Source organism: Epinephelus lanceolatus, chromosome 4 (genome assembly GCF_041903045.1).
Source record: "Epinephelus lanceolatus isolate andai-2023 chromosome 4, ASM4190304v1, whole genome shotgun sequence".
Lineage (NCBI taxonomy): Eukaryota > Metazoa > Chordata > Actinopteri > Perciformes > Serranidae > Epinephelus > Epinephelus lanceolatus.
The window spans coordinates 26,442,091-26,465,409 of NC_135737.1; the positions used below are offsets into that span (position 1 = coordinate 26,442,091).

The 23,319-nt window shown below is 43.7% G+C and overlaps 1 protein-coding gene across 3 annotated transcripts in view; it reads left to right on the forward strand.

The window, feature by feature from the left end:
- The window catches only part of npas1 (neuronal PAS domain protein 1), an 83,056-nt gene extending 60,130 nt beyond the window's left edge, over positions 1-22,926 (forward strand). For all 3 annotated transcript variants that reach the window (XM_033631848.2, XM_033631845.2, XM_033631847.2), the window contains 9 exons: positions 3,242-3,309; positions 6,858-6,947; positions 16,200-16,374; positions 16,513-16,625; positions 17,059-17,255; positions 17,334-17,440; positions 17,660-17,807; positions 19,390-19,502; positions 19,608-22,926. In XM_033631848.2, coding sequence (XP_033487739.1) covers positions 3,242-3,309; positions 6,858-6,947; positions 16,200-16,374; positions 16,513-16,625; positions 17,059-17,255; positions 17,334-17,440; positions 17,660-17,807; positions 19,390-19,502; positions 19,608-20,698 — 2,102 coding nt within the window. In that variant the 3' untranslated portion in view covers positions 20,699-22,926. The remainder of the gene's footprint in view (positions 1-3,241; positions 3,310-6,857; positions 6,948-16,199; positions 16,375-16,512; positions 16,626-17,058; positions 17,256-17,333; positions 17,441-17,659; positions 17,808-19,389; positions 19,503-19,607) is intronic.
- Positions 22,927-23,319: the final 393 nt, after the last annotated feature.

The following is a 23,319-nucleotide window of genomic DNA, read 5'->3' on the forward strand; positions in this document are numbered from 1 at the left end:
ATGCAAGGCCCTCACACACACACACACACACACACACACACACACAGAAGTAGGGGTTCACAGCGTCACTACAGAAGGATCTTTGTTCTCAGGGTGAGATACGAACACCGCTGTGAGACTCTCTCTTCACATGTGTGCACGTTTGTGCTTGTGTTCTCACACACACCCACACACACACACACACACACACACACACACACCAGGTCCAGTGTTTTGGTTTCCTGGCTGCCCTATTGTACCCTGGCAGTCTTTAATAAATGGTCCTCTGTGTATTTGTGAGCGTGTGTGAGTGTGTAGACTCATCTGTCAGCCCTCCTGGCCTCTTGTCACATCCAGCGTTTCCTTCGCCCCGCTGACACTACTCAGCGCTACTGATCACCCGCCATCACCTTCACTCCTCTAGGGATCTGTGGCATGAAACTCAAGACACACACACTCCATGTATTTTCTTTCAATTGTGCATGCGGCCTGCACAAACTAACATCACGGTGTGTGTGTCTTGTTTTTGATTCACTCTCATATGGCCATGATGGGGGTTGCTTCCCTCAGACTCCCCAGCGCTGCAGCTCCATCACAGCCCCACAAGGGAGCCTGATAGGCAGGCAGAGAGCGAGATGGGCTCCCCATCCCCCTCCAGGCAGCGACTGGCTAGGCTGAAGGGTCCCAGCACCAGACCCCCTTTCATAGCCCTGAATGGACTTGCCTTATTTATATTCACACTCTGTCACACAGGGGGACCCCAATCTCACAATGCCACTGTGGCTTTGTCCGGCAACTCTGTATTTATGTGTGTGTGTGTGTGTGTGTGTGTGTGAGTTTGTGTGTGCGCACGGGTATTTGTGTTGTTTAATCGGAGGGCATGTTGCCGCTGTGTAGTCTGTGCATGAGAATTCATTGCTGTGTGTGTGTGTGTGTGTGTGTGTGTGTGTGTGTGTGTGTGTCTATAGCTCTAATGGAATGCCTCCCTCCTCTATTCACCGAACCCACATCACAAGCAGGCAGCTGGGCGATATAGTGTGATTGTATGTGTGTGTGTGTAGGTGTGTGTGTGTTTGTGTGTGTTCCGACCCTCCCTCTGTGTTCAGTTGTAACCCAGAGCAGCGCTTTCATTTTCCTGTCATAACGTGTATTGATTTCCCTCAGCCTTGCAGCAACACACACACACACACACACACGCACACACGCACACACACAGATATCCGATGATCCTTAAAGTTGCACACACATGCGCACATTCATATGCTCTTGTACACACACATTTCGCGTGCACACATACATAGTTTGTCTCTGCCGGATAAGGAACATTGTGTTCAAAAGCTGCCTTGTTGGAGTGAGATTACTTCTCACGTATGGTCGCCACTTTTGCAATCACACACTCGCAGGTGCACACACACACCATCACATACTCTTTTTGACATAAAACAGTAAATACGGCTGATTGCTAAATTAATCTTCCACGTCACTGCAGCCCCTCGTGCCCGGCTTTGCTTGGGAGAAAGTGATCACTCTCGCCTTCCTTAGTGTTTTCTCATTTTCCCTGCCGTACCCTCTCTGCTCCTCTCGTACCTATCTTCACCCCCCTCCCCTACCTAACCACCTCCAACTCTATTTGTATTGTAATTGCCTTGGTAAACAGCACCACTTTGGCACTGAAGCAGCTCTGATAGCTTGTGTTTGGGATGCATTAAGAGTGGCGATGCAGACACCATGAGTGTGTGTGCATGTGTGTGTTTGTTTGCGTGTCTGGCAGCAATTGAGTAGTGTGCGTCACATAGCATCCCCTCCGTATGCTCAGTTTTTTTAGACATGCAACCGTCTCGGTCGATTCTTCTGTTTATCAGACATGATTTGTTCGAGTTTAGCTTTTCATTTTCAGTGCAGATTTAAAGACATCACAGAAATGCAGCATTATCACCAGCCCCAGACGTATTTACAGATAGTTACTGTAAATCCTAATATTTCACAGCTTTATTAACCCAATCTGAAAGTGGCTAAGTTTATTAATATCATGATCCCTACAAGTTTCCACAGAGTTACAGGACACAGCTTCTCTTGGAGTTTTTCACCTTTTGTAGTTATCCAGAAAAGTGAGCTGGATAAAAGTTTGTAAGAAAACAGGCCCCACGCCTCTTTCCTTCCTAAATTTTTTCTTGCACCTTCGGTCTTCTAAATTGACAGATGCAAACAAATTCAGCAAGACTTTAAGTGTTTATTTGAGTATTAGTAGAGAGACAACAATCAGTGGAGAGAAATGGGAAACAACATGCAACAAAACTCCACAGTGGGACTCAATCTGAGGACACTGCAGTTGAGGCTCCTTAAACCCCTCAAAAACCTCCTTTTAAATACCTTATTTTACAGTGTAGCAAAAATTATGTCATTTATATATCTTGTCTCTGCAGTGCAGTATGTGGTAGATGGACAGATACCATGTCAAATCTGTAGTTGACATGGCAAACTAAAACTGGAATCTGGGTGTTCAGGATCACCGCAGATTTCATTATCGCTCTCAAAGCTTTTGAATAAACTTATAGTATCAAGTAAATGTTGATGTCTGTCAGTCAGTACGTTTACATGCAGATTGAGAAAATCAAATTATTGGCTTCGTCCGACTGAAACCAGACTTTTAAATGCATGTAAAGAGCTTAGTCCAACTGAAATTGGACTATCCGTAGCTCAACTAACACACCTAGATAATTTGATTGAAAATCAAACTATTGCTGCATGTATCCACTTAGTCCGACTCGAGTCGGACTCGGCGTTCTGCGCATTCACCACTTTTTCTTTTGTGGGCTTTTGATGAAGAAGGAGATGGCGTAGCAGCAGTGCAGTAACTCCCAGAAAAACAAACAAACAAACACCATGGTGACCGAGAAGCAGAAGACGCACTTCTGGACAGATGAGGAAACTACATTAATGCTTCGACAGCTAAAGGAGCTAAACATTTTGAAGTTTATGGATGGTATGAAAACATGAAACACGGATTTATTAAAAAAAAAGTTTCTGAACAAGAACCGGAACTAGTTCAATACGCACTGTATTAAAAAGGACACAGCGCCGCCCATCGAGGCGGACTCCGACGTACTTGGTCAGAAATGCGATTTTCTCTTCTGCATGTATACTCAGACAAGACGAGAAGTCCGACTTGACTGATTAACTGAGCTATGAGCTTAGCTCGACTACTGCGTGCATGTAAACGTACTGAGTGTCTCATGTGTGTTTGTCTACTTTCTCTCCGCAGTAAGACGATCATCTCATTCCCTGGCCACTGACATGTTTGAGCAGCACCTAGGGGCGCACCTCCTGCAGGTAACAACCACAGCACCTACACTTTCCTCCTCCTTCTTCTTCTGTGATAATTATTATGCAACTTCATATGTTTACATTATGTATTTTAGATGTTTTCACTGTAGTGATTAAACACTATCCTGTCTCCAAAAATGTCAAACTGCCCGTTTTTAACGTTAAATTTTTAGGTAGTCCAGGGAGTTTTATTTAGTATGAGAAGTAGGTAAATTTTAATTTTTTAATTTCTCCATTTATCTGAAAAGTTTAAAATATATATAAGGCTTCCTTTGGACAGTTGTGCTTTAATGTTTATGTAGGGAAACTTTTGCTTTTAGGAATGAACCACAAGTCAGTCTGATCCAGGATTTCCGAGCACATTTGTCTCATAAGTGAGTGCATTGTGCCACAGTGTGTCAGTGCTTGCGTGTACACCTCAAATCTTCTTCAAACTCCAATCGCACACTTTCCCAATAGTATGTCTCTGCAGACCCGGAGACTGCAGATTCAGACCCGCAGTTCTGGACCCGCAGTTCTAGACCCCTTGTTTTTCGTCCCCTACTGGACGGCTGTATAACTGCAACTAAATCAGCATCTCACCCAAACACCACTGTTTGAAAGAAGTTGGACTTTTAATGCTTTATTACAATTTACAATTTTAAAATTTTATTACACCAGAATAAAAATACCAAGATTTAATTGTTGATTTATGCCTGGGTGCTGTTCTGCATCATTATTGTTTGCTGGTTGTTCTGTATGGTTTGATCCAACTATTTCTTAATATTCATCAGACTGCTCTGACTAGCACGCCAAAAACTTGCACTGCATTGATCAAACCCGCTACAACATATAATAGGAAATGTCTGGTCTTGGGTGTCCAGTACTCACTTTTGTTGTGGGAATTTGAAACAAAGGCTGTGAAATACTGAAATGGTTTGAAATGTTTTATTGTGTGCAGTGGTTACATCACACATCAGGGAGATCTGCAGAGAAAAAAAAAGAAATCAAACATATCACAAAATTGAAAACAGAAACACTTAAAAAAAATTAAATGCCTATCACACTCTACACTGAAATACTGAAGATTCTGGAGCACAGCAAATACATTATTATATCGACATATTAACAATAGTGCCCCTTCCTTCCTCATCTGCCTTTCGATCCTCCACAAAACTCCTCCACTTCACTGTGGTTTCCCCTTTCTGGATTGTTATGTGCACCTTAAAAAGAGAGTCCCTAATTATTCAAAGTTAAGATTTTTCAACCGTTTTACACACATAAACAAGGCCAAAACCTAATAATAGACAAAAATACATTTCTGATCATCTGCGCTGGATGAGCTTAATTTCTATCCACAAAATCTCATCTCTAAATATATGCTATAGAGTAATATCAATGTAGTGATATAAACACGTGATATATAATATTATGAATAATAAAGGAAAAACGTGTGTAGGTGTATTACATGATAAACATGAATACAAAATTAACTTTTAGCATAAAGTACACTAATTGCCAATATGTAAACAGTTTCATGCTTGTATGAAAACGTAAGCCTATACACGTTTTTCTCATATCATCCACTTCATTGCTTTAATCATTTATTCATGTTTAATTTAAAGCACATGCTAAAATTATTCGTCATCGTGCTTCGGTTTCATGAAACAAAATGTGCAGGTCAAACAGTTCATTGCTAACAAGCTAAACTATTACCTACTACTTTAACCCATATTTGACGTGCCTTTCAGACTATCGTGGTAAAGACAGTCATATCATTTTAAACGTATCACTGTAAAACATGAAGTTCGCTCTCTAATTCAAGTCAACAAAATAGTTTAAACAAATAATATGATTCACATTCAATACTCACACTCGGATCGTCGTTGGCCATATTCAATAGTTGTAATAGTATGTTGGCTTCCAATGAAATAGAGGGCGCTGTCGCGAAATACAAGGGGTCTAGAACTGCGGGTCCAGATCTGCAGGTCTGAATCTGCAGTCTCCAGGTCTGCAGACACACCCTCCTCTCCCATTCACACACATAGACACCCACACATTTCATATACTTCAGATGCTCGGACGATATCATTGGCTGCCAAAGAATGCCTCCCTGAGCACTGACAGATGAATGGAGCCTGAGGGGGATTCTGGGGCAGGAGGGCTGCAGGGATGACGAAATGCAGGATGTAGAGACAAAGAATCAGAGCTGGTGTGAAGAAGGTAACACTGCAGGTTGTGGTTTAGACCGAGAGGAAGCTGAGGGAGGAAAGATGGTTGGGACTGCAACCAAAGCAGAGAGGGATATAGAAAAACTTGAAGGATCTTAATGCCTTATGTCTTATGTAAAGCACTTTGAATTGCATAGTTGCTGAGAGGTGCTAAACAAATATATTTGCCAAGTAGGAAACAGGTAGGAGTGGGAACAGGTAGAGAGGGGGGGAAAAGAATAGACGCTGAGAATTTAGAAGTGAGAAGGTTGCGGTAAAACAAAGAAACGTTACATATGTCTGCTCTCCTCTGGCATTTTAAAGAGGAAGGGAGGCTTAGGGAACGGCGCTGATAGAAATCAAATTAACGCTCCAGAAAAACTGTATGATTCTTTCCTCCCAGCCGTCCTCCCGCCGTAATAGCCTGATAATTGCACTTTAGTTCTCCGACATTCAGGCGGCTGGTTTCTCCTCGCCGCGACACACGACGCCCCACACCCCGGCCACACATTTGCATACTGGATGTGTCAGTTGCATAAATTACCACTGCCACTTTAAGCACTGGGCCGCCAAAATAGCAATCATTCTTCTAGAGCAAAGTGGCCCTGGTCTGTGTGTGTGTGTGTGTGTGTGTGTGTGTGTGTGTGTGTGTGTGAGGGGCTCACTCCTGGATGCTTGTTATGACGATTAATATTATTCTCTGAAGCAGTCCTCTCTAATGGCCTGGCTGTATACCTTTCACTTCTCATTAGAATCACTGCAGGCTGTAATGACTCTGGTTCTATCTGTGTCTGTGTCCGAACCGGTGTCTGGGCGGGTGTTTACGTGTGTGTGTGTGTGTGTGTGTGTGTGTGTGGCCGGAGACACAGGATGAAGCTCTGGTTCTGAGTTTATTACAGTTGATTGAAACAGCTCTGGTCTATAAGCTCAGTTTCTCGTGTCTCTTTGCTCTGTTTTTTTGTGTGAGTTTGTGTGTGTGCTTGTCTAAATGTCTGACTTTGTGTGTGTGTCAGTGTGTTTGCGCACACATGTGGCATTTTTGTCTCAGTGCTGCTTTCTGTGTGTTTAGTTATGCAGGCCTTGTTGACAGCTGTTGTGTGTAGCTGCAGCTTGCATCTATGGGACTCGTTTCATGTCTGTTCACATTCATGCGTGTGTGTGTTTGCGTGTGTTTGTGTGTGTGAGCGCCTGTGCTTGTGAATTGAGAGAAGAGGCCACAGGGTGACGGGTTGTTTGTTCTCTAGCTCATTGTAATTTGTTCGATACACACTAATTGCTCTAATTTGTCTGTCTTGTTGTTTCTGTTTGCTGTTATGTGTGTGTCGGTGTGTGTGATGTGTGTGTGTGTTTTTTTTATGTGCACAGTCTCTGGATGGCTTTGTGTTCGTGGTCAGTCAGGAGGGACGTTTCCTCTACATCTCAGAGACAGTTTCTATCTACCTGGGACTCTCACAGGTAAGACGACCTCATTGCACACACACACACACACACACACACACACACACACACACACACACACACACGCTAGAATAATCCTTTGTACACAAGTGCATTTGCACACATGTGCCTATCTTCTGCTTACGCTTTCATATCCCCTCCCAGGAGTGTGTGTGTGTGTTTGTGTGTGAGTGTGAATATCTTTGACTGCACTCTTTGCGCTCATCTCTGGAGTGCAACTCTCACGGGGGCAATGCCGCTCTCTCTCTACGTCTCTCCGCCACCCTCTCTCCCTCTCCAGGTGCTCACCTCTGTTGATTGCCTGTGGCCTCTTGTACTGTGAATGTTAAGTCCTGCCATTTTGCCCAGATGCATAAATAATAACAGTAATTACTGGCCCAGCAATCAAAGTGTCGCCCCAGCGCGCTGGGCCTGTCTAGGGGAACAAATCGATAGGCATCTTAAAAGCCACATTGATTGTAGGGAGGGGGAAAAACACCAAGGGGGATGGGAAGATAGATAGAGACAGCCGGAGAGAGAAAGAGAGGGGGAGGAAAGGAGGAGAGGTGTGATAAGAGAGAGATGTTTGGAAGTAAGGAGAATCGGTACAGCATGAGAGAGAGAGAGAGAACGAGGGAAGTTAGTGCTACAATAACAGAAGTCACTGAGTGTTTTTATAAGTGTGGAAATTCGCTCTGATTGAGTGTCTGCCCTTGGCGACATTAAAGGATAAGTTGAGGTTTTTTCCACTCTATCTTTGCACAATACTCACATGCTGTATGTACATTGAAAGAGTCATTGGTCACTGTTATCATTTCCCCTGTCTATACTGGCTGCGAGGCAAAATCCACAGTCCTCACTCTGTAGAAATGCAAGTGGGTATCTGCCAAAGTTACAGTCATTTTAGTGATGACTGTAATGTACGAATACCACATGGGCAGTGCTTCCCTGCCGAGCCATGGCAGAGGGATGCTTTGTGCTGGCCTCATGTAGTTTTGTCTCCAGGACACCACACAGATATTATGTGACAGTAAGGACCCAGTGAATACACACTCAATTTGGTCAACATGTTCTCACTCCCAGCTCGAATATGCAGTTTGATCAGTGGCCCTATGCTTCAAACTATGACGCTCTAGGTATCCCTCTAGCATCAGTTTTGGACACTCAGGGACAGCGTGTCAATTTCCACTTGGTCTTTTCAAAATAAATGACAAGAAAAAACAGGTTTCATCACCAAAGCTATTTTAGGTTTAGGCAACAAAACTGCTAGGTTAGGTTTAGAAAAAAGATCCTGGTTTGGGTTAAAATAAGTCTGTTGGTCAGCCCTGTGATAGTCTGGCGACCTGTCCAGGGTGTACCCCGCCTCTCGCCCAGTGTCAGCTGGGATAGGCTCCAGCCCCTGACAGGATAAGCAGTTAGTTACAGAAATGAATGAATGTTTGTCATGTTTCTTAAGTAAGTTACGATTACATCACATAACCCATGTGTCACATTGTCTACTTAATGTAGTTTAAAGCAGCGGTTCCCAACTGGTGGTTCTCTGGTCCATTCTGAATGGATCACAAGTGACTCGCAAACATGTCTAGTTTGTAAAAAACATTCTTTATTTTTTAGCGAAGAGAATTTCCGGCACACAGCTACTTTTTTTCAGTGCTGTTTCCTGCTGTAGAGTGGGTGACTAACGGACAGCTACTTGACAGAGACAACAAACTAGCTCAATGACATGGCCAAATGCAAGTATGAAGCTGTATGTATTAAACTGTGTTGACCTTGAACTGATAACTATGGAGAAAACTGGACCTCGTGCCAAGATCAGTTGGGAACTACAGGTTTAAAGAAAACCTCAACTTCTCACACAGGACCTGGGGGAAAGCCTTGTGTTTGTTTGACCCATCCTCCACCCAACACTCCCAGCCTACTTGGACTTTCTATGTCTTTATCTATGTCATTGCTGTGGATGGGTTTACACTGGAGTTAGTTGAAAGCCTGGTAAATCTCAAACAGATGCTAAAGGTTGCCTTATGCATTGGAGTCAACTGACTCACTGACCAAGCTGTATTTGACGCCCTGGGAATGAGAACGGGCTGGATTTGTCTAACCCAGACTGCTAAAGCCTTGTCTTACTAGCAGCTGAACCTCAGAGTCCTTTTTTAAACATTTACTTTTTGTCTTGTATTTTAATTGATAGTTCAATGTTGAATTTCAGCTGTTAATGTCACCCTTGCAAAACCAGATTGATGTACTGTACACGCCTTATTGTCCTTCAATTATATTTCCCACTGTAAACCTCAGTTCAGACCAATGATTTGCGATTAGACGAAGACATTTTAGAACATTGCTAAGAAAAGTTGCAGCAATGTGAACTGGTCAGTTCACTCAAGCCGGCTGATGGTGTCACCTGCAACTCACCTGATCAAATCACTGCCGGCTTGTTTTCAAACATAAGACATGGCACCTGTTTCAACAACCAATCGGCTTGTAGTAAAGTCAGAAGACGCAGACAGCATGTTACCCACCGAGCCCTCTGTTTCCCTGCGTGTGCCCGCATTGGACGGTGGGTCGCTGCTGCTGCTTGCTGTGCTTTTCTCATTCTCATTGACTGATTAATTGGCCCTAATTATTGTGGCATATTTATTATGAATACAGTCCATCTGATACTCATGTTATGTTTTTCGCTGTTTCATCACTACTACAAATGCAGCGGTAGCCAGTATCTCACTATCACTATCCTCATTCATATTTTAAGACACTACAAATTATATTCAGCCACAAAATAAGCATGAGAAGCTGACTGGAATCACAGAGATTTATTACATAAAGATGATACAGAGTCTCATCTAGGTGCATCGGTGTAAACCGGCGCATTGCAAGTAGCTGCCTGTTTCAAATCGTCTCGTCGTGAATCCTTGGTCTGACCTGGGCTTAACTGTGTTGCATGGAAGGTTTGCATTTCGTCATTACTGAAGAGGAGACTCTTGCAAGTGCTCCTACTTGTAATCCCCATTTTTACATTGTTTCATTCACTATGATGCAGAGCAGAAATCGCTGAGTGCGAGTTTGCATTGGAGATTCCTTTCCTCAAATTCCTGACAGAGTAACTAATGCTGAAAATATTTTGCTGTCCTTTATGAGTTGAATGTTTCAATCCTGTTTAATCTCTGACCACACCCACTACCAGTGGTAATAATTTCATTGTATGCTTTAAGTTACTTTTCCAAACAAGTTGGGTTTTTTTCAGAGATAACCCACTGTCATTGGGTGTGGTCAGAGATGTGCCTTGTCATAGCCACACCCGACAGTGAGAACCTGGAGTACACCTGTGCAGCACGACAGGAAGGTGAAAAGTTAAACATAGGCAGTCAGAGAAAAATAAGACTTTCAGGGGGTGGTAAGTTACTCTTTAATGTTTTATCCACTATCAACATTCTCCAGGGGTATAAGAAACTTGTAGGAGAAAACACAAGCAGTTTCTGAAAACTCCATGTGGTATATTTGTAGTCGCCATCGCTCTGACGTGCAGTTACATTTTTGAGGAGCTACATGTATAGGCTCCTTCTTAAAACAAGCCACATTAGGAGGAGATCTCTTCACAGCCAGTAAGGAGAGGATAATAACTCTTTCATGTACACAGGGGCATGTGAGTATTGCATTTGTATGACAGCTTTGAAAAAATCCGATCCTGTTTGGATGGAGAGGCCAGGACAAGAGTTGTTGGCACCTGAGTTTATTGGGCCCTGTCTTTGCAAAGACAAATACATAAGGAAGATAAAGTGGTGGAGGCCTGGAGACAGAGCAAAAAGGAAGATAGAGAGAGACAGAGAGAAACATAGAGAACCAGACAGACAATTACGTGCGAGAAAGAAAACAAAGGAGTGGAATAGGGGAGCGAATGAGAGACAGTGGTAAAGAGAAGAGAGAGAGTCTGAGTGTGTAAATAGAGTTTAAATGTGCAGTAGGAATGAAATTCGCCTTGGGATTGCCTAGGTAAACAAGACAGCCGAGGCTTTGGTGGAGATGCTAATAAAACAGAGCTGTTCTTATCAGCTGAGCAGATGGCCTAACCCATCACATCTACTCAAACAGGGCCCGAGCCATCAGCATTCTAATGAAATTATTTATGATCGAAGATTACGTTCAAAACCTTGAACATACAACGCCACGTTTACCTTCCTGAAAAGATGAGAGCAGGCGGGGATGGAGGGGGTTTATGATGAGAAAGAGAGACAGCCAGAAAGGGCAGATAGAGTTAGGACTTGGGATGAGTTAGGGGGCTACGTCGGGGGGGTATATAGTGTGTTTATGGACACATGCGACGAGAAAGAGAAAGATACAAGAGGAGTGAGAGGAGAGGTGGGAGGGAGGGAGAGGACAAAAACACTTCGATATACTTTGTTGGCGAGTGGAGGCGGACACAGGGGAGAGAGGAAGGACAGACAAACAAACGATGTTCTGAGTGGAAAAGTGTAACTGGTGGTTTGTTTTAGAGGGCATGTCGCCCCTGTAGACCGCCCCTGCCCTGCCGTCTCCTGTCCCCCCTGTCTGACCCCTCTGCCCTAGCTTACACCCTGGGCTTCTCCCCTGACAGGGGGGTTGCTTAGCTGGCTTAGCCCAGGTCAAGCACCTTGACCAAGGGCACAGCCCGCCGCCCACTCCCCTGGTGCCTGCAGGTATCATTTTTCTTCTCACTGGGTCTCTGGGCCGGAAGCACGGGGATAAACCTGGGAATGCCACAAAGCAGATGAGGGGAGGGGGGTGAGGAGGAAGTAGACGAGGAAAGAGAAGGATTGATGGAGTAGAGGAAGGGGAGACAAAGGCTGGAGAAGATGAAGAATTGGAGGGAGGAGAGGTGGAAGGGATGGAGAAGTAAGGAGAAGGGGCTGGGAGGAGAAAGAAAAGGGATAAATGGGGTAAAGAGAAGGGAGGAAGGATGGTGGATTAAGGGAGGAGAGAATTGATCTGGGAATGGTTAGTATGCAGCCCCCGCTCCCCCTCCCCCCCTCTCCCCCTCCCTCCCTCTCTCCTCTCCCATCAGTCAGTGAGGGCTGAGGGCTGAGAGTGTGTTGTGGACCACTGCCCGGATGCCTCATACATATTAAAGCCCCCTGCTATTATTTATATCATGTCTCTCCTTCCCCTGCTTGCTGCCCTCCTCCTCCCCCCTCATCCCCACCACACCGCCATACATACATGCACGTACATGTCTGCGCACACACACGCGCGCACACACACACGCATACACACACACACACACACACACACACAGGTTCACGCAGGTGCACTGACAGACAACTACTCACACAAACAATGACACACAATGACGCGTGGAGACACAAAAACAGACAGTCTAGTCACATACACAGAGAAACAGAGGCGCGCCGTGTGCTTGCATACGCACAAACACACACACACACACACACTCAGGGAGATTTGAATGATCTCGGTCTCTCCTCACGTCTTCCCTTCGCGCCACATTCTATACCTGTTTTTATGTCTGAGCCTGACTCATCCTCTCAATCGCTCCGTCTCTTTCTCATCTTCTCATTTCTGTCTGATCTTTTTTCAATCCCTCCCTCCTGTCTGTGATGGAGTGATATTATTCGGATAGGTCTTAAGCCCGATAAAGCCCATAAGGACCTGTTTGTCTCTCTACCTTGTTTTCCAATACCACAGGGCCAGGGGATTGTGTCTCTTTCAGATGGCTGGTCCAGTGTTCTGAGCGGAGGTAAATTTAGTACTTGTTTAAAAAACGACAAGAATTCCCTTTGCAGAGGAATCGCTTTTCATAAAACACAGAAGCCCTGACTGCAGATAGACGGACAGACAGAGAGACAGACATATCTTAATATAATCACTAATAAAAGATGCCTAAAGCAGTGTTCATCCAGAGTTTTACAAACCAACCCCAGTCCGTCTACTCGTCAAATACCCAGCCTCTTAATGCATAGATGCAAAATCTTAATTTTTAAACATTAATGAACGAGTCAGTTTTGATGTCAGAATCAAAAGGAATGCGGCAGAAAAATCCAGCACCTAGTAATTACACTGCTGACGTTATGGTATCTGCATAATGAAGAGAAGAGGGATCAGAAAAAGAAAAAAAAGCCACTTATCCTGAAGATTTAGGGTGTTAAGCTTTCTACGTCACCTCCTTAACACACAGGATTTTTATTTTTATGCCCTTTAACATTATGGATCAATACATGTGTATTTAAATAAGAAAATAATTTGCAAATGCACTTTTTCTCAAGAGTCATAGCTCTGATTTTGCCCTTTTTCCTTATGATTAGCTTTGATTATTGATGCTATCTGTTAATAACTGCCAAAGCACCTTAATGCAACTTAAAGCAGCTTTGGTCAAAAATCTTTTATCATAATCAAAAAAAAAAAGAGTCGCTCGTAGTGATGAACCTACAGAGAATTATCACTCAAATCTGCAGCTCCTCTCTGCATTATAAAGATTTGTAGTCAGTTGGTTGTCGTTTAGCTGTCCGACCACAACTTTACTGTTTTGGTTTACTCTCATCACTTTTATGCCGTCATTTTCAAGGACAAAGCTCCAACAACCCAGCGACTAAAGGCTCAGACACACTAAACCAAGGCTGAAGAACTAGTGGCGACGAAGGCCGACTGTTGCCTCATGTCGCCTGTGTCACTGACAGAAAGTTACACTGAAGACTACAGCCAACAGCCAACTAGCACATACGTTCTGCACCTCCATGAGAGGGAATAACTCTCCATACCAGCAGGCAGCAGTCGTCTTTATTTGTTATTCAAAAAGGGAAGCTGGAAGTCGGACAGGACAAATTCTAGACGCTAGTTAGCAAGTTAACACAATGTTAAAAGACCAAATGATGGGGCGTCGGTGGCTTAGTGAATAGAGCAGGCGCCCCATGTACAAGGCTGTTGCCGCAGCGGCCCGGGTTCGACTCCAGCCTGTGGCCCTTTGCTGCATGTCACTCCCTCTCTCTCTCTCCCCCCTTCACACTTGTCTGTCCTATACATTAAAGGCTAAAAAGCCCAAAAAATATCTTAAAAAAAAAAAAGACCAAATGATATTTACTGTGCGCCAGCTAACAATAGCACAAATAATTACAAACCATTTCTGCTGAAGAGCTCAGTGACCAAAAACATAGTCTTACTTGATATAGCAAATTTGTTTTGATGTCACGTCCTCTTTATTTTAGCTGTTTGTTCTCTTTCCTCACTTCCATTTCTCTTCCCGTCCACTGAGCCGATCTGCCAATCAGAGTGATTTCATTCACCGACTAGCTCTGCCGTCTCCAACGCTAATTCAACGTGCTGCTGGGCCAAAATAAAAGGTGACAAGGGGCGACAAGGCCCAACCGTACGGGACATTCCACAAAAACTTTGGCAACAAATGCTCACCTACAGCCGGACATTAACCAACACCCAACTGTCAGCTTGGTGTATCAGGGCCCTTAGATTCACCAGGTGGCCAGGGACACAACTCCAAATAAAAAATGATGTTGCTCCGTAACTGCTGGATGTTTAAATAAGCAACAGTTTGCTAACAAGTTGCAACTTACAAGGTGTTGATCATTACATGTCTCTGCTGCCGACAAATGCCCAAAAAAATCTCTTATTGCAGGTTTAAAGTAACAGTGAAACCAAAATCAGAGCATCTTTATCTTTTCTAATGTAACAAGTGAAACAGAATATGTGAGCAGGGTATAGGTACAAAAGGAACTTTAAATCAAATCCTGCCTATGTGATTGTATCGCTCAAAACAGAGCCTGTCTTTATCAATGTGGCACTTAAAGCAGTTTTATGTGATGGATGGGGTTAGTTACAGTCACTTCAAATCACACTTGACTTGATATATTTCCGTAACGCCAGAGTAATCAATAACATTTTTAGGTTTTATAGGAAGATTTCTTGTATTTCTTTAACACATATTAAGCATGTAACAAGAGATGACTGAACAGTGAACACAGGGAGATGGGATTAAATATTCACTGTGTCTTTACACTGGTATAAAGACTTACAGTATGCCTTCTCTGCCCAGTATTTGAATTGATGAGGCCTTTAAAACATCTTTTCTTCACTGCTACTATCAAATAAAGGAGAAAAAAATAAATCTTTTTTATATTTTGGCTGAAACAAATATCAAAATAGGCACATATAGTCTGACAGTAGCACATTTCAGTATGTAGTGAAATATAAATACTTATGGCGCCTATCAAATCTAGTATTTAATTATATGTTTGGTGGCAAATGTCCAAAAAAACCCCCACAGGACATCCCTCAAGGGATTAAGCCCTGCATGTCTGGGACTAAGAACCTCTATCCCTTCACTTATCCTCCCTCACTCGGCGGGGTTTCCTCCATCTTTACCCCTCTCCGTTCACTCATCGTCCACCTCATTCCTCCGCTCCCGCCTTCCCCCGTTCCCGCTCCTTCCTTTCCCCCGGCTGTGATGTCCTTGAGGGCCTGCTGAAGCTCCCATAAAGCCTGCAGTAAATGGCTCTAATCCGGTAATAAATGGCTGTGTCCTACAGACAAGGGTGTGAGGCTGCTGCAGCCATGGCTTTATCAGATGGAATGATATTGGCACACACATGCACAGACGCACACGCACATTCACAGATGTAATAGGAGCTGCATGCATGTGTGGAAGCATGCATACTCTCTCTCTCTCTGTCTCTCTCTGTCTCACACACACACACACACACACACACACACACACTCATTTATACAGCTTCAGATGGAATCACACCTGCTCCGATTGTGCTGCTTTTATGGATGCCATGCAAGAGCAGCGCCATTATTACCTTTAAATGATTAGAGATGCGACTATGATGCATTATGATGATAGGATCATATAGAGCTGTATGAGCTGTTGCGTCGCTCTTTATGCCTGCAGGGATAGACTGCAACTGAATGAAGGAGCAGGGAGGGACACGGGGAATAAGAAGAATAGTAATGTGACCTTTGGAGATACTTGGAGTTCACCTGTTTTTAATCAGCAAATACAATTGATTTTTATCTCCCCTGGTTTTATTTGTGTAATACTGTAGTCGCTTGGTCCTCTGAGACTGGACTTAAATGTATGTGCATGAGTGTGTGTGGGAATGTCTTACAACCTCCACACTCCTTGTTGAGTTGTAACCCAGAGCAGTGCTTTCATTTTCCTGTCATAACGTATATTGATTTTTTTCTGTGTGTGTGTGTGTGTTGGGGGGGCTCATGTGCAGGCATTTGCGCTCTAAGCTTCTTTTTTTTTTGATCAGCGTATGTGTTTCCCTTCAGGTGGAGCTGACTGGCAGCAGCGTGTTTGACTACATCCACCCAGCGGACCACGTCGAGATGGCAGAGCGGCTGGGAATCAGGCCGCATCTAAGAGCCGAGGCCGGCTGCCACACGGGTCCCGAGAGCGCCTCCAGCTCCGCGTCCACCTCCTCCCTGGCTGGTACCCCTGAACCCGGTACTGATTACACTGTCAATTTGTATTTATATCCGTTACATTTGCATCACAAAAACAACAAAAATAATTGAATATATGAGATCCTGTAGGTTGGATATATTTTTATATTTTACCCTCTTCCTCTCTCATCCTCCACAGCTCCGTCTAGTCCTCATTCTCCTGCTGATGATCCTCCCGACCGCGGCTTCTTCATCCGCATGAAATCCACACTCACCAAAAGAGGCCTGCACGTCAAGTCGTCTGGATACAAGGTACAAATGTCTGAGGAAATAAGTCCTCCTAATTTGGAAACACACCTTGTATTTTGCTTTCTTTCCCATTTACACGCTTGTTCTCGGTGACAGTAAAATAACAAGCAGAGCCTTGTCATTTTGTTTTGCACGGCCAGTGTTTCATAGCACTGTCAAGGTGGTCGTTTTCAGTGTGTTTTATGGTTGTGACCTTATTTCACACTGGACCGCTGCACATAACAGACGCTTTACTGCACTCACTGCTGTAATACCAGAGCTGCTGCATTCTTTAGCTTAGATTTGTCTTTGTGTTGTGTTTATGTGAAACTTATATTGATGAATGTTTTATTTCCTCTGTGTGTTACTGTTATTATCCACACCCTGGATTGTGTAGCTGTCCTGTGATTCTAAAAATGTCTTGTGTGAAGGGAATACATGCTGATGTCTTTGACAGGTAATCCATGTGACAGGACGAATCCGCTGCCGCCCTGCACTTGTGCCGGGCTCCGCTCGCTCAGTGCGTCGACCGATGGGTCTGGTTGCGCTGGCACACACCCTCCCGCCCACCACGCTTAATGAAGTCCGCATGGAGAGTCAAATGTTTGTCTTCCGCGTCAACATGGACCTCCAGGTCACATATTGTGAGAACAGGTGAGGATTGTGTCTAGATGTTGAAATTTAATAGTGTGGACGTTGAATACACACAAATAATTTTTGTTGTTTTTACAGGATCTCAGAGTATATGGATATGACCCCAGCAGAGGTGGTGGGACACACCTGTTACCACTTCATCCACGTAGAAGACCTGGAAAACCTGCGGCAGAGCCATGAGGACTGTGAGTCGCATCATATGTAGTGTATGGAATTCATCCCCACCCTGTTATCCTACACAGTGCCTGAAGTTGGGGGGAGAAGCCTGTTGAAAACTCATTCTGTCCTGTTGTGATAGGCGCCCTCTGCTGCCATCATCATGAACTGCCAAACCACTAACAGGCTCCTTCTCTGTCTTCTCTCCCGTGTCCTGTTATACATTCTTTTTTTCCGTCTCCACCCAGTGCTGAGGAAAGGCCAGGTGGTGACCGGCTACTACCGCTGGCTCCAGAGACGAGGAGGCTACCTGTGGATCCAGTCCACTGCCACCGTCTCCATCAACCACAAAGCGCCCCATGAACGCAACGTCATTTGGGTCAACTACGTCCTGAGGTCAGTGCAGCCACAGTGTGCGTTCCAGGACTGCTGATATGAACCAAGTTTATATTTGCAGGCGCCATACTGTGCACAGAGATGCTTTGAAGGGATAGATGATGAAATACAGAGGGATTATTGGAAGAGATTCACTCTCTCCAACATATGAGGATACTTGCTGCAGATAGTGACATCAAAGCAAAGCACATAATCAGTTATTTGACTTATAAATATTAAAGATAACAAAATTCTATTTTAAATTATAGGATGACAAAAAATAGGTGATTTTATGTTTTATTGATTTTAAATACATTTTAGATTTATTATTAATATTATTATTATTTTAGATATTTTACCCCCAATTTAGATTATAGTTAGTGAATCTGCTTTTATTTACTTGACTGGACTATTTGTCCAGTTATAATGACTATTAAAGAAAGCAGATTCTAATCATTTAAATGAGATACTTTAATTGACAAGCTTTCACAGTGCATGCTGCTATAAAGGAGTCTTTCTTAATTAATCACTTTCAATTTTTTGTCAGTTTTTTTAGTCAATTTATTTTATTTATTTTTACATTTTTTTAATTTTATTTATTTGTTTTTTTGTCGCATTTAAAATGATTTATAAAACTTGAAAAAAAAGTCATTACTCTTGCAAAGTCCTGTTCAGCTGTCTGTAAACAGCAAGGCAGCATTACACACACACTATTTAATGTCATTACTCTGAATTGGGCAGACACGACCTTATAGGAAGGCTCTGATCAAGGAAAATTAAAGACTCCGCAGCTTTTTGTTTCTGTTTAACTTTATTATAATTGTCTTTTAAATGCAGCATTACTTTAAGGCTGTATTTATTTACTCCGCAGACACAATGACTGCAGCAACCTCGACAAAATATGCTTTTCCCTTATGTCCCTCTTGTATACACACACTCGCGTATTCGCCCAGACACGGATGCAGTTACACTTGGAGGATACACACACATACGCACATGCACAAACACAGTGCATAACACAGCGGCAGAGCAGTCAGACAAAAACAAGAGGAGTAGGCTGAATTTCAATGCTAATTGGACTCAAGCTATATAATTACAACAAATGGATGTCAGAATTTTGGGGCTGAATGGTGTTTTAGTTAATTAGTGCTGTAATTACAAGAGCTCATTAACTTCTCCAACAGCCTCCTCCTTGTCTGAGCTTAACTGTGTATAGGTGGGCTGCTGAGTGGGGCACAGTGTGTGTGTGTGTGTGTGTGTGTGTGTGTGTGTGTGTGTGTCTTGAAGGGCGGGGTCTGCCTATCTGTCTGTTTGCGTGTCGCTGCTTGTGTATGTGTGATAAGGGCTGTTGTTTGGAGAATTGGGTGGATGTGTTAGGTGGAGGTTAGAAGGGTTTGAGGCAGTTTGGCTATTGGAGGTTGCTATTAGGCTGATTATATGTTGTTTCCATCTCTAAGTATTCACTCAAATCAGCAGTGCACTAGTGTGTTTTTTTTTTTTTAGAAAGCTGTAAGTGGCTTTTAAGTGGTAGATGATCATTTGTGTATACGTCCACCTTTTCTCCTTTTCCATTTTCACATCCATCATCCATCCATCCATCCAGTCGAACAGAGATGCCCGACACTCCCCTGGATCTACTGCAGCTACCAGAGAATGTACGAGCAGAGCGACTTCGAGTTAGCTCATCCCCCACCGACAGCTCCCCACAGGCCCGAGGTAGGACGCTACACACACATTACTTCCTTCCCGTGATGCCCACTGACACACAGAAACACCTGCCTGTGCCTCTTCTTATCATAAAAAATCTCCCTTCCTCCTCAGGCTCGCAGCCAGTGAAGAGCTCAGTGGGGAAGAGTGACCCCGACACTAAAGGCAGAGAGAAATTCACTGCAGCCACCATCCAATCAGAGGACAGGAGAAAGCGCCTGCTGAGGTCCGACCCCGAGGGCGCTCCTCCCGAAACCCGTCGCAGACTGGAGGAGCTCCGTCACGCAGAAGAGAGTGTATCGGCCTCCTCTGACCTGGCGAGCGAAAGCGAGGGGGAGGAGGAAGAAGAGACAGAGTGGGACCAGGGGGGAGACAGTGACAGATTGAAACAGGAAGACGGCGGGGGAGGAGGTAAACAGAATAGGGGAGGAGACACCCCCACTAGAGGGGAGAGAGGGAGCAGGGTGCACAACGGCCGGGCTGTGATCCAGCAGCTCAAGAGCGTAGTGACCCCGTCTCCCCTGCCTGGCAGCCCCAGCATCAAGACTGAACATGAAGCCCTGACCACCGGGGGGCGTTGGGGGTCACACACACAGACCTCCACCTCTCACACACACACCTCCCAGCCCCAACCCTCACATGCACACACACCCTCCAGCAGCCTCAACGGCGACAGCCCCACCACCCCGATCCCCGACTCTTCTTCCAGCAGTGAAGCCCCCCCAAAAGGGCTGTTCACTCCCCCGTCCCCGGCGCTGTCCCCCGCCATGTCCGTGTCCTCCCCGCTGCCTCGCGAGGACAGAGTTGTGTCGGGGGTAGTCAGTCGGAGCAGTGGCGGTGCAGGTAGTGCTCCTGACTTTGAGCTACTCCAGAGACTGGCTGCAGGCGGTGCAGCGGGGCGGGTCCTCTTCCACCCCCTTGCCCTCGGCCCGCAGGGCCCTCAGAGCCTCTACGCTCCTAGCACTATCCGCTACGCTCCACCTGAGCTGCCCCCCTCCCACCACCACAGCGCAGGACACAGCGATGGCCTGCAGCTACGCTCAGACCACCACAAGGGACCCCCGCCAACCTTCTTCCCCCACCTACAGCGGTTGGCCGGCTTGCCACCCTTCAGTGGTTTCTCCCCGTCTGACAGCCCTTTCTCCTCCGGCCTGCCCTTCTGTATGAATGGACTGAGGGGGGCTGCAGGCTCCGAGGAGGACTGAGACTCAGAAGAGAGGAGGTGAGAGGAGAAGATAAAAATGAAGGACGGAGCAGAGTGACAGACCAGAAAGAGAGACATTGAAAAGGGCAGGAGAGACAGAAGTGGCAGGACATTAAGCCTCTAAGGACGTTACTAATTGGACACTGAGTTGAATAACTGCAATTTTAAAATATGTGACAAGTCACTGCCATCGGGAATTATTGTGTCTGTTGTGGACAAGTGACAGTGACTCTCGGAGAAAACGGGATGTGGAAACTTTTGACTGGTTGTCCCTCAAGACTTTCCGTCTCTACAACAATAATGAACTCTGCTCTGTGTCTTTCTCTCGATGACTGTGTTGATTTCTGTGTCTCTTCCACTCAGAGAAGCCATATTGTATATAGAGACAAAACCATAAAGACCCTCAGCTCACATCCTCCTCACTGTCACTCCAATTAACCCAATTAACCCTAAAGCCAGTAGAAACAGATGGACACTTGTCTGTAGGAACGAAAGCGACTTTGGAATATAAATTTTTATTATTGCAGTATTATACAAATCACCTCTCGCACTGAGATCCAGGTGAGAGGTTGATTAAAGGGTTCTTCCTTAAATCTGATGGAGAAAGCCCTCTGGTGTTTTTGTATTGAGATTCAAAATGATAATAATAAATAAAAAAATCAAGTATTCATCCGTCAGCCATACTTAAAGCACACTGTTGGGACAAAAATATGAACAATAAAGTCCCAGACATTCCATTATATATAAGGGAAGAAAATGCAATGCAGACAGGACGTTATTTCTGTTGTTTGATTATAGAAAGGTCACTTGTTTAACTGAGTATTAATTATAGTATATTCTGTATGATGCTGCGATTGTGTTTGTGTATGAAAGCCATATTCATGTTTTTTTTTATCACCAGATGGAAGGATGGTGTGAAAAAATGTGTCTAGACAGACTAAATAACATTGTTTTATTGGATGTACAATATTATCCAAATACCTTTTTTTTTATTCTTTAAAAAGGATATTTCTGAAAATGTTTTTTTAGGAGGGGAAATGGTGCTGGACACAAGTGTTTGTTATCATTTAAACCTCTGTGTTTTTTTCTGAGCACTTACCGAAATTTGTTCTGGTGTGAACTCAAAGCACTTCATCACTTAGCACTCACTGCGTGATCCTGTTTAAAAAAAAAAAAAGAATAAAAAAAACATGCAAGAGTGGTCACTAATATCATAGCCTGACCACAGTGCAGTCGAGGGGATTAATGGTCATTTAAAAAGGCAGATATATAAACAGACCGCATGTGGTCATTAAAAGACGACCGTCGCAGGTCAATAAAAATTACCAGAATTATTCTGATATTGGTTTCGGTTCAATCCAGTCAACCTGAAATAAAGTTTTAAATTAAAAAGTGGAAATTTTAAAACACTTTAAATTTCTGTTTCGCTCTGATTGATTGGATTTCCTCTCAGGACTGAAAAAAACACTTTTTATATGAAAATAAAAAAACACAATCAGTGCATTTAAATAAAGTGAGTCACAATTTGTTGATTGTCTAAAAGATACTCCAATAAATTCAAAATCTTCATTCCAAATTGTAATATTTAATATCTGAAATGTGACCCCCTTTTAACAAAATGAACACGATTAAAAAATTGTGACAATAATATGATAATTATTAATGATACACACACACACACTCAGATAACTTTTTAGCACTTTGGAATAAAGTTCTGCAAACTTATGTCATGTGATCAAAATACGCCATATGGGAGTTGCTTTTTTTTTGGCTTCCAAATTGAGATTACGGTCGACTGTCTGATCCGAGGGCTCACTTTACGTGGGAATCTCTAACGTTCTGATGTCTGACAGAAAAAAAAGCAGAAGAGACATCTATAATTGTGAAGATCCGACGTGCACTACACACCCACACCGTAGCTGTCACATGCAAATATGTGTGAGTGCACATACTCTCGGGTGTTTAATGGTATAACGTGTGTGTGTGTGTGTGAGATTGAGAGCGTGTGCATCTGCTTGTACAAGTGTGCATGGTTTTTGTTTGTTTGTTTGTTTCTTTTGGTTGAATTAAATAGCTAACCTCCCCCCTTGCCCATCACTGTGAATCTAACGTTATCCTCCCATCTTTGTGAATACTCCGCCCGCTCATCAAATAAAATGAACAAATGTAAAGAGAAAAACAGTGATACAGATGACGATAACAATAAAATATTCCAGTAGAGGAGCACAACTCAAGGCTTTGTCGTTTCTTTCTTGCTTCTATGCTGCACATAAGCACTTAGGAATGTAAGAAATGGGTGAATTTATTTTTTACATAGTCAATTAAGGTTTCATATGTGATTAGATAATGAATTAAATATATAGATAAAGTGGGACACATCATAAGGTAAGCAAGTTAGTTTCACACATTTGCACATAGTAGATTTGTTAGTTATCACTGTGTCAGACGTATAACAGACATTTATGAACAACCTTTTACTATATATATATATATAAGATTAACATATTCAAGTAACACGCAGCCAAGAATAACAAACTCAAGGGACAAATCAGTGGTAGACTAAATATAAAAGACGTCTTGTTGTGTCACTGCAGGTAGTTTTATGTCATCATCAAAGTACGT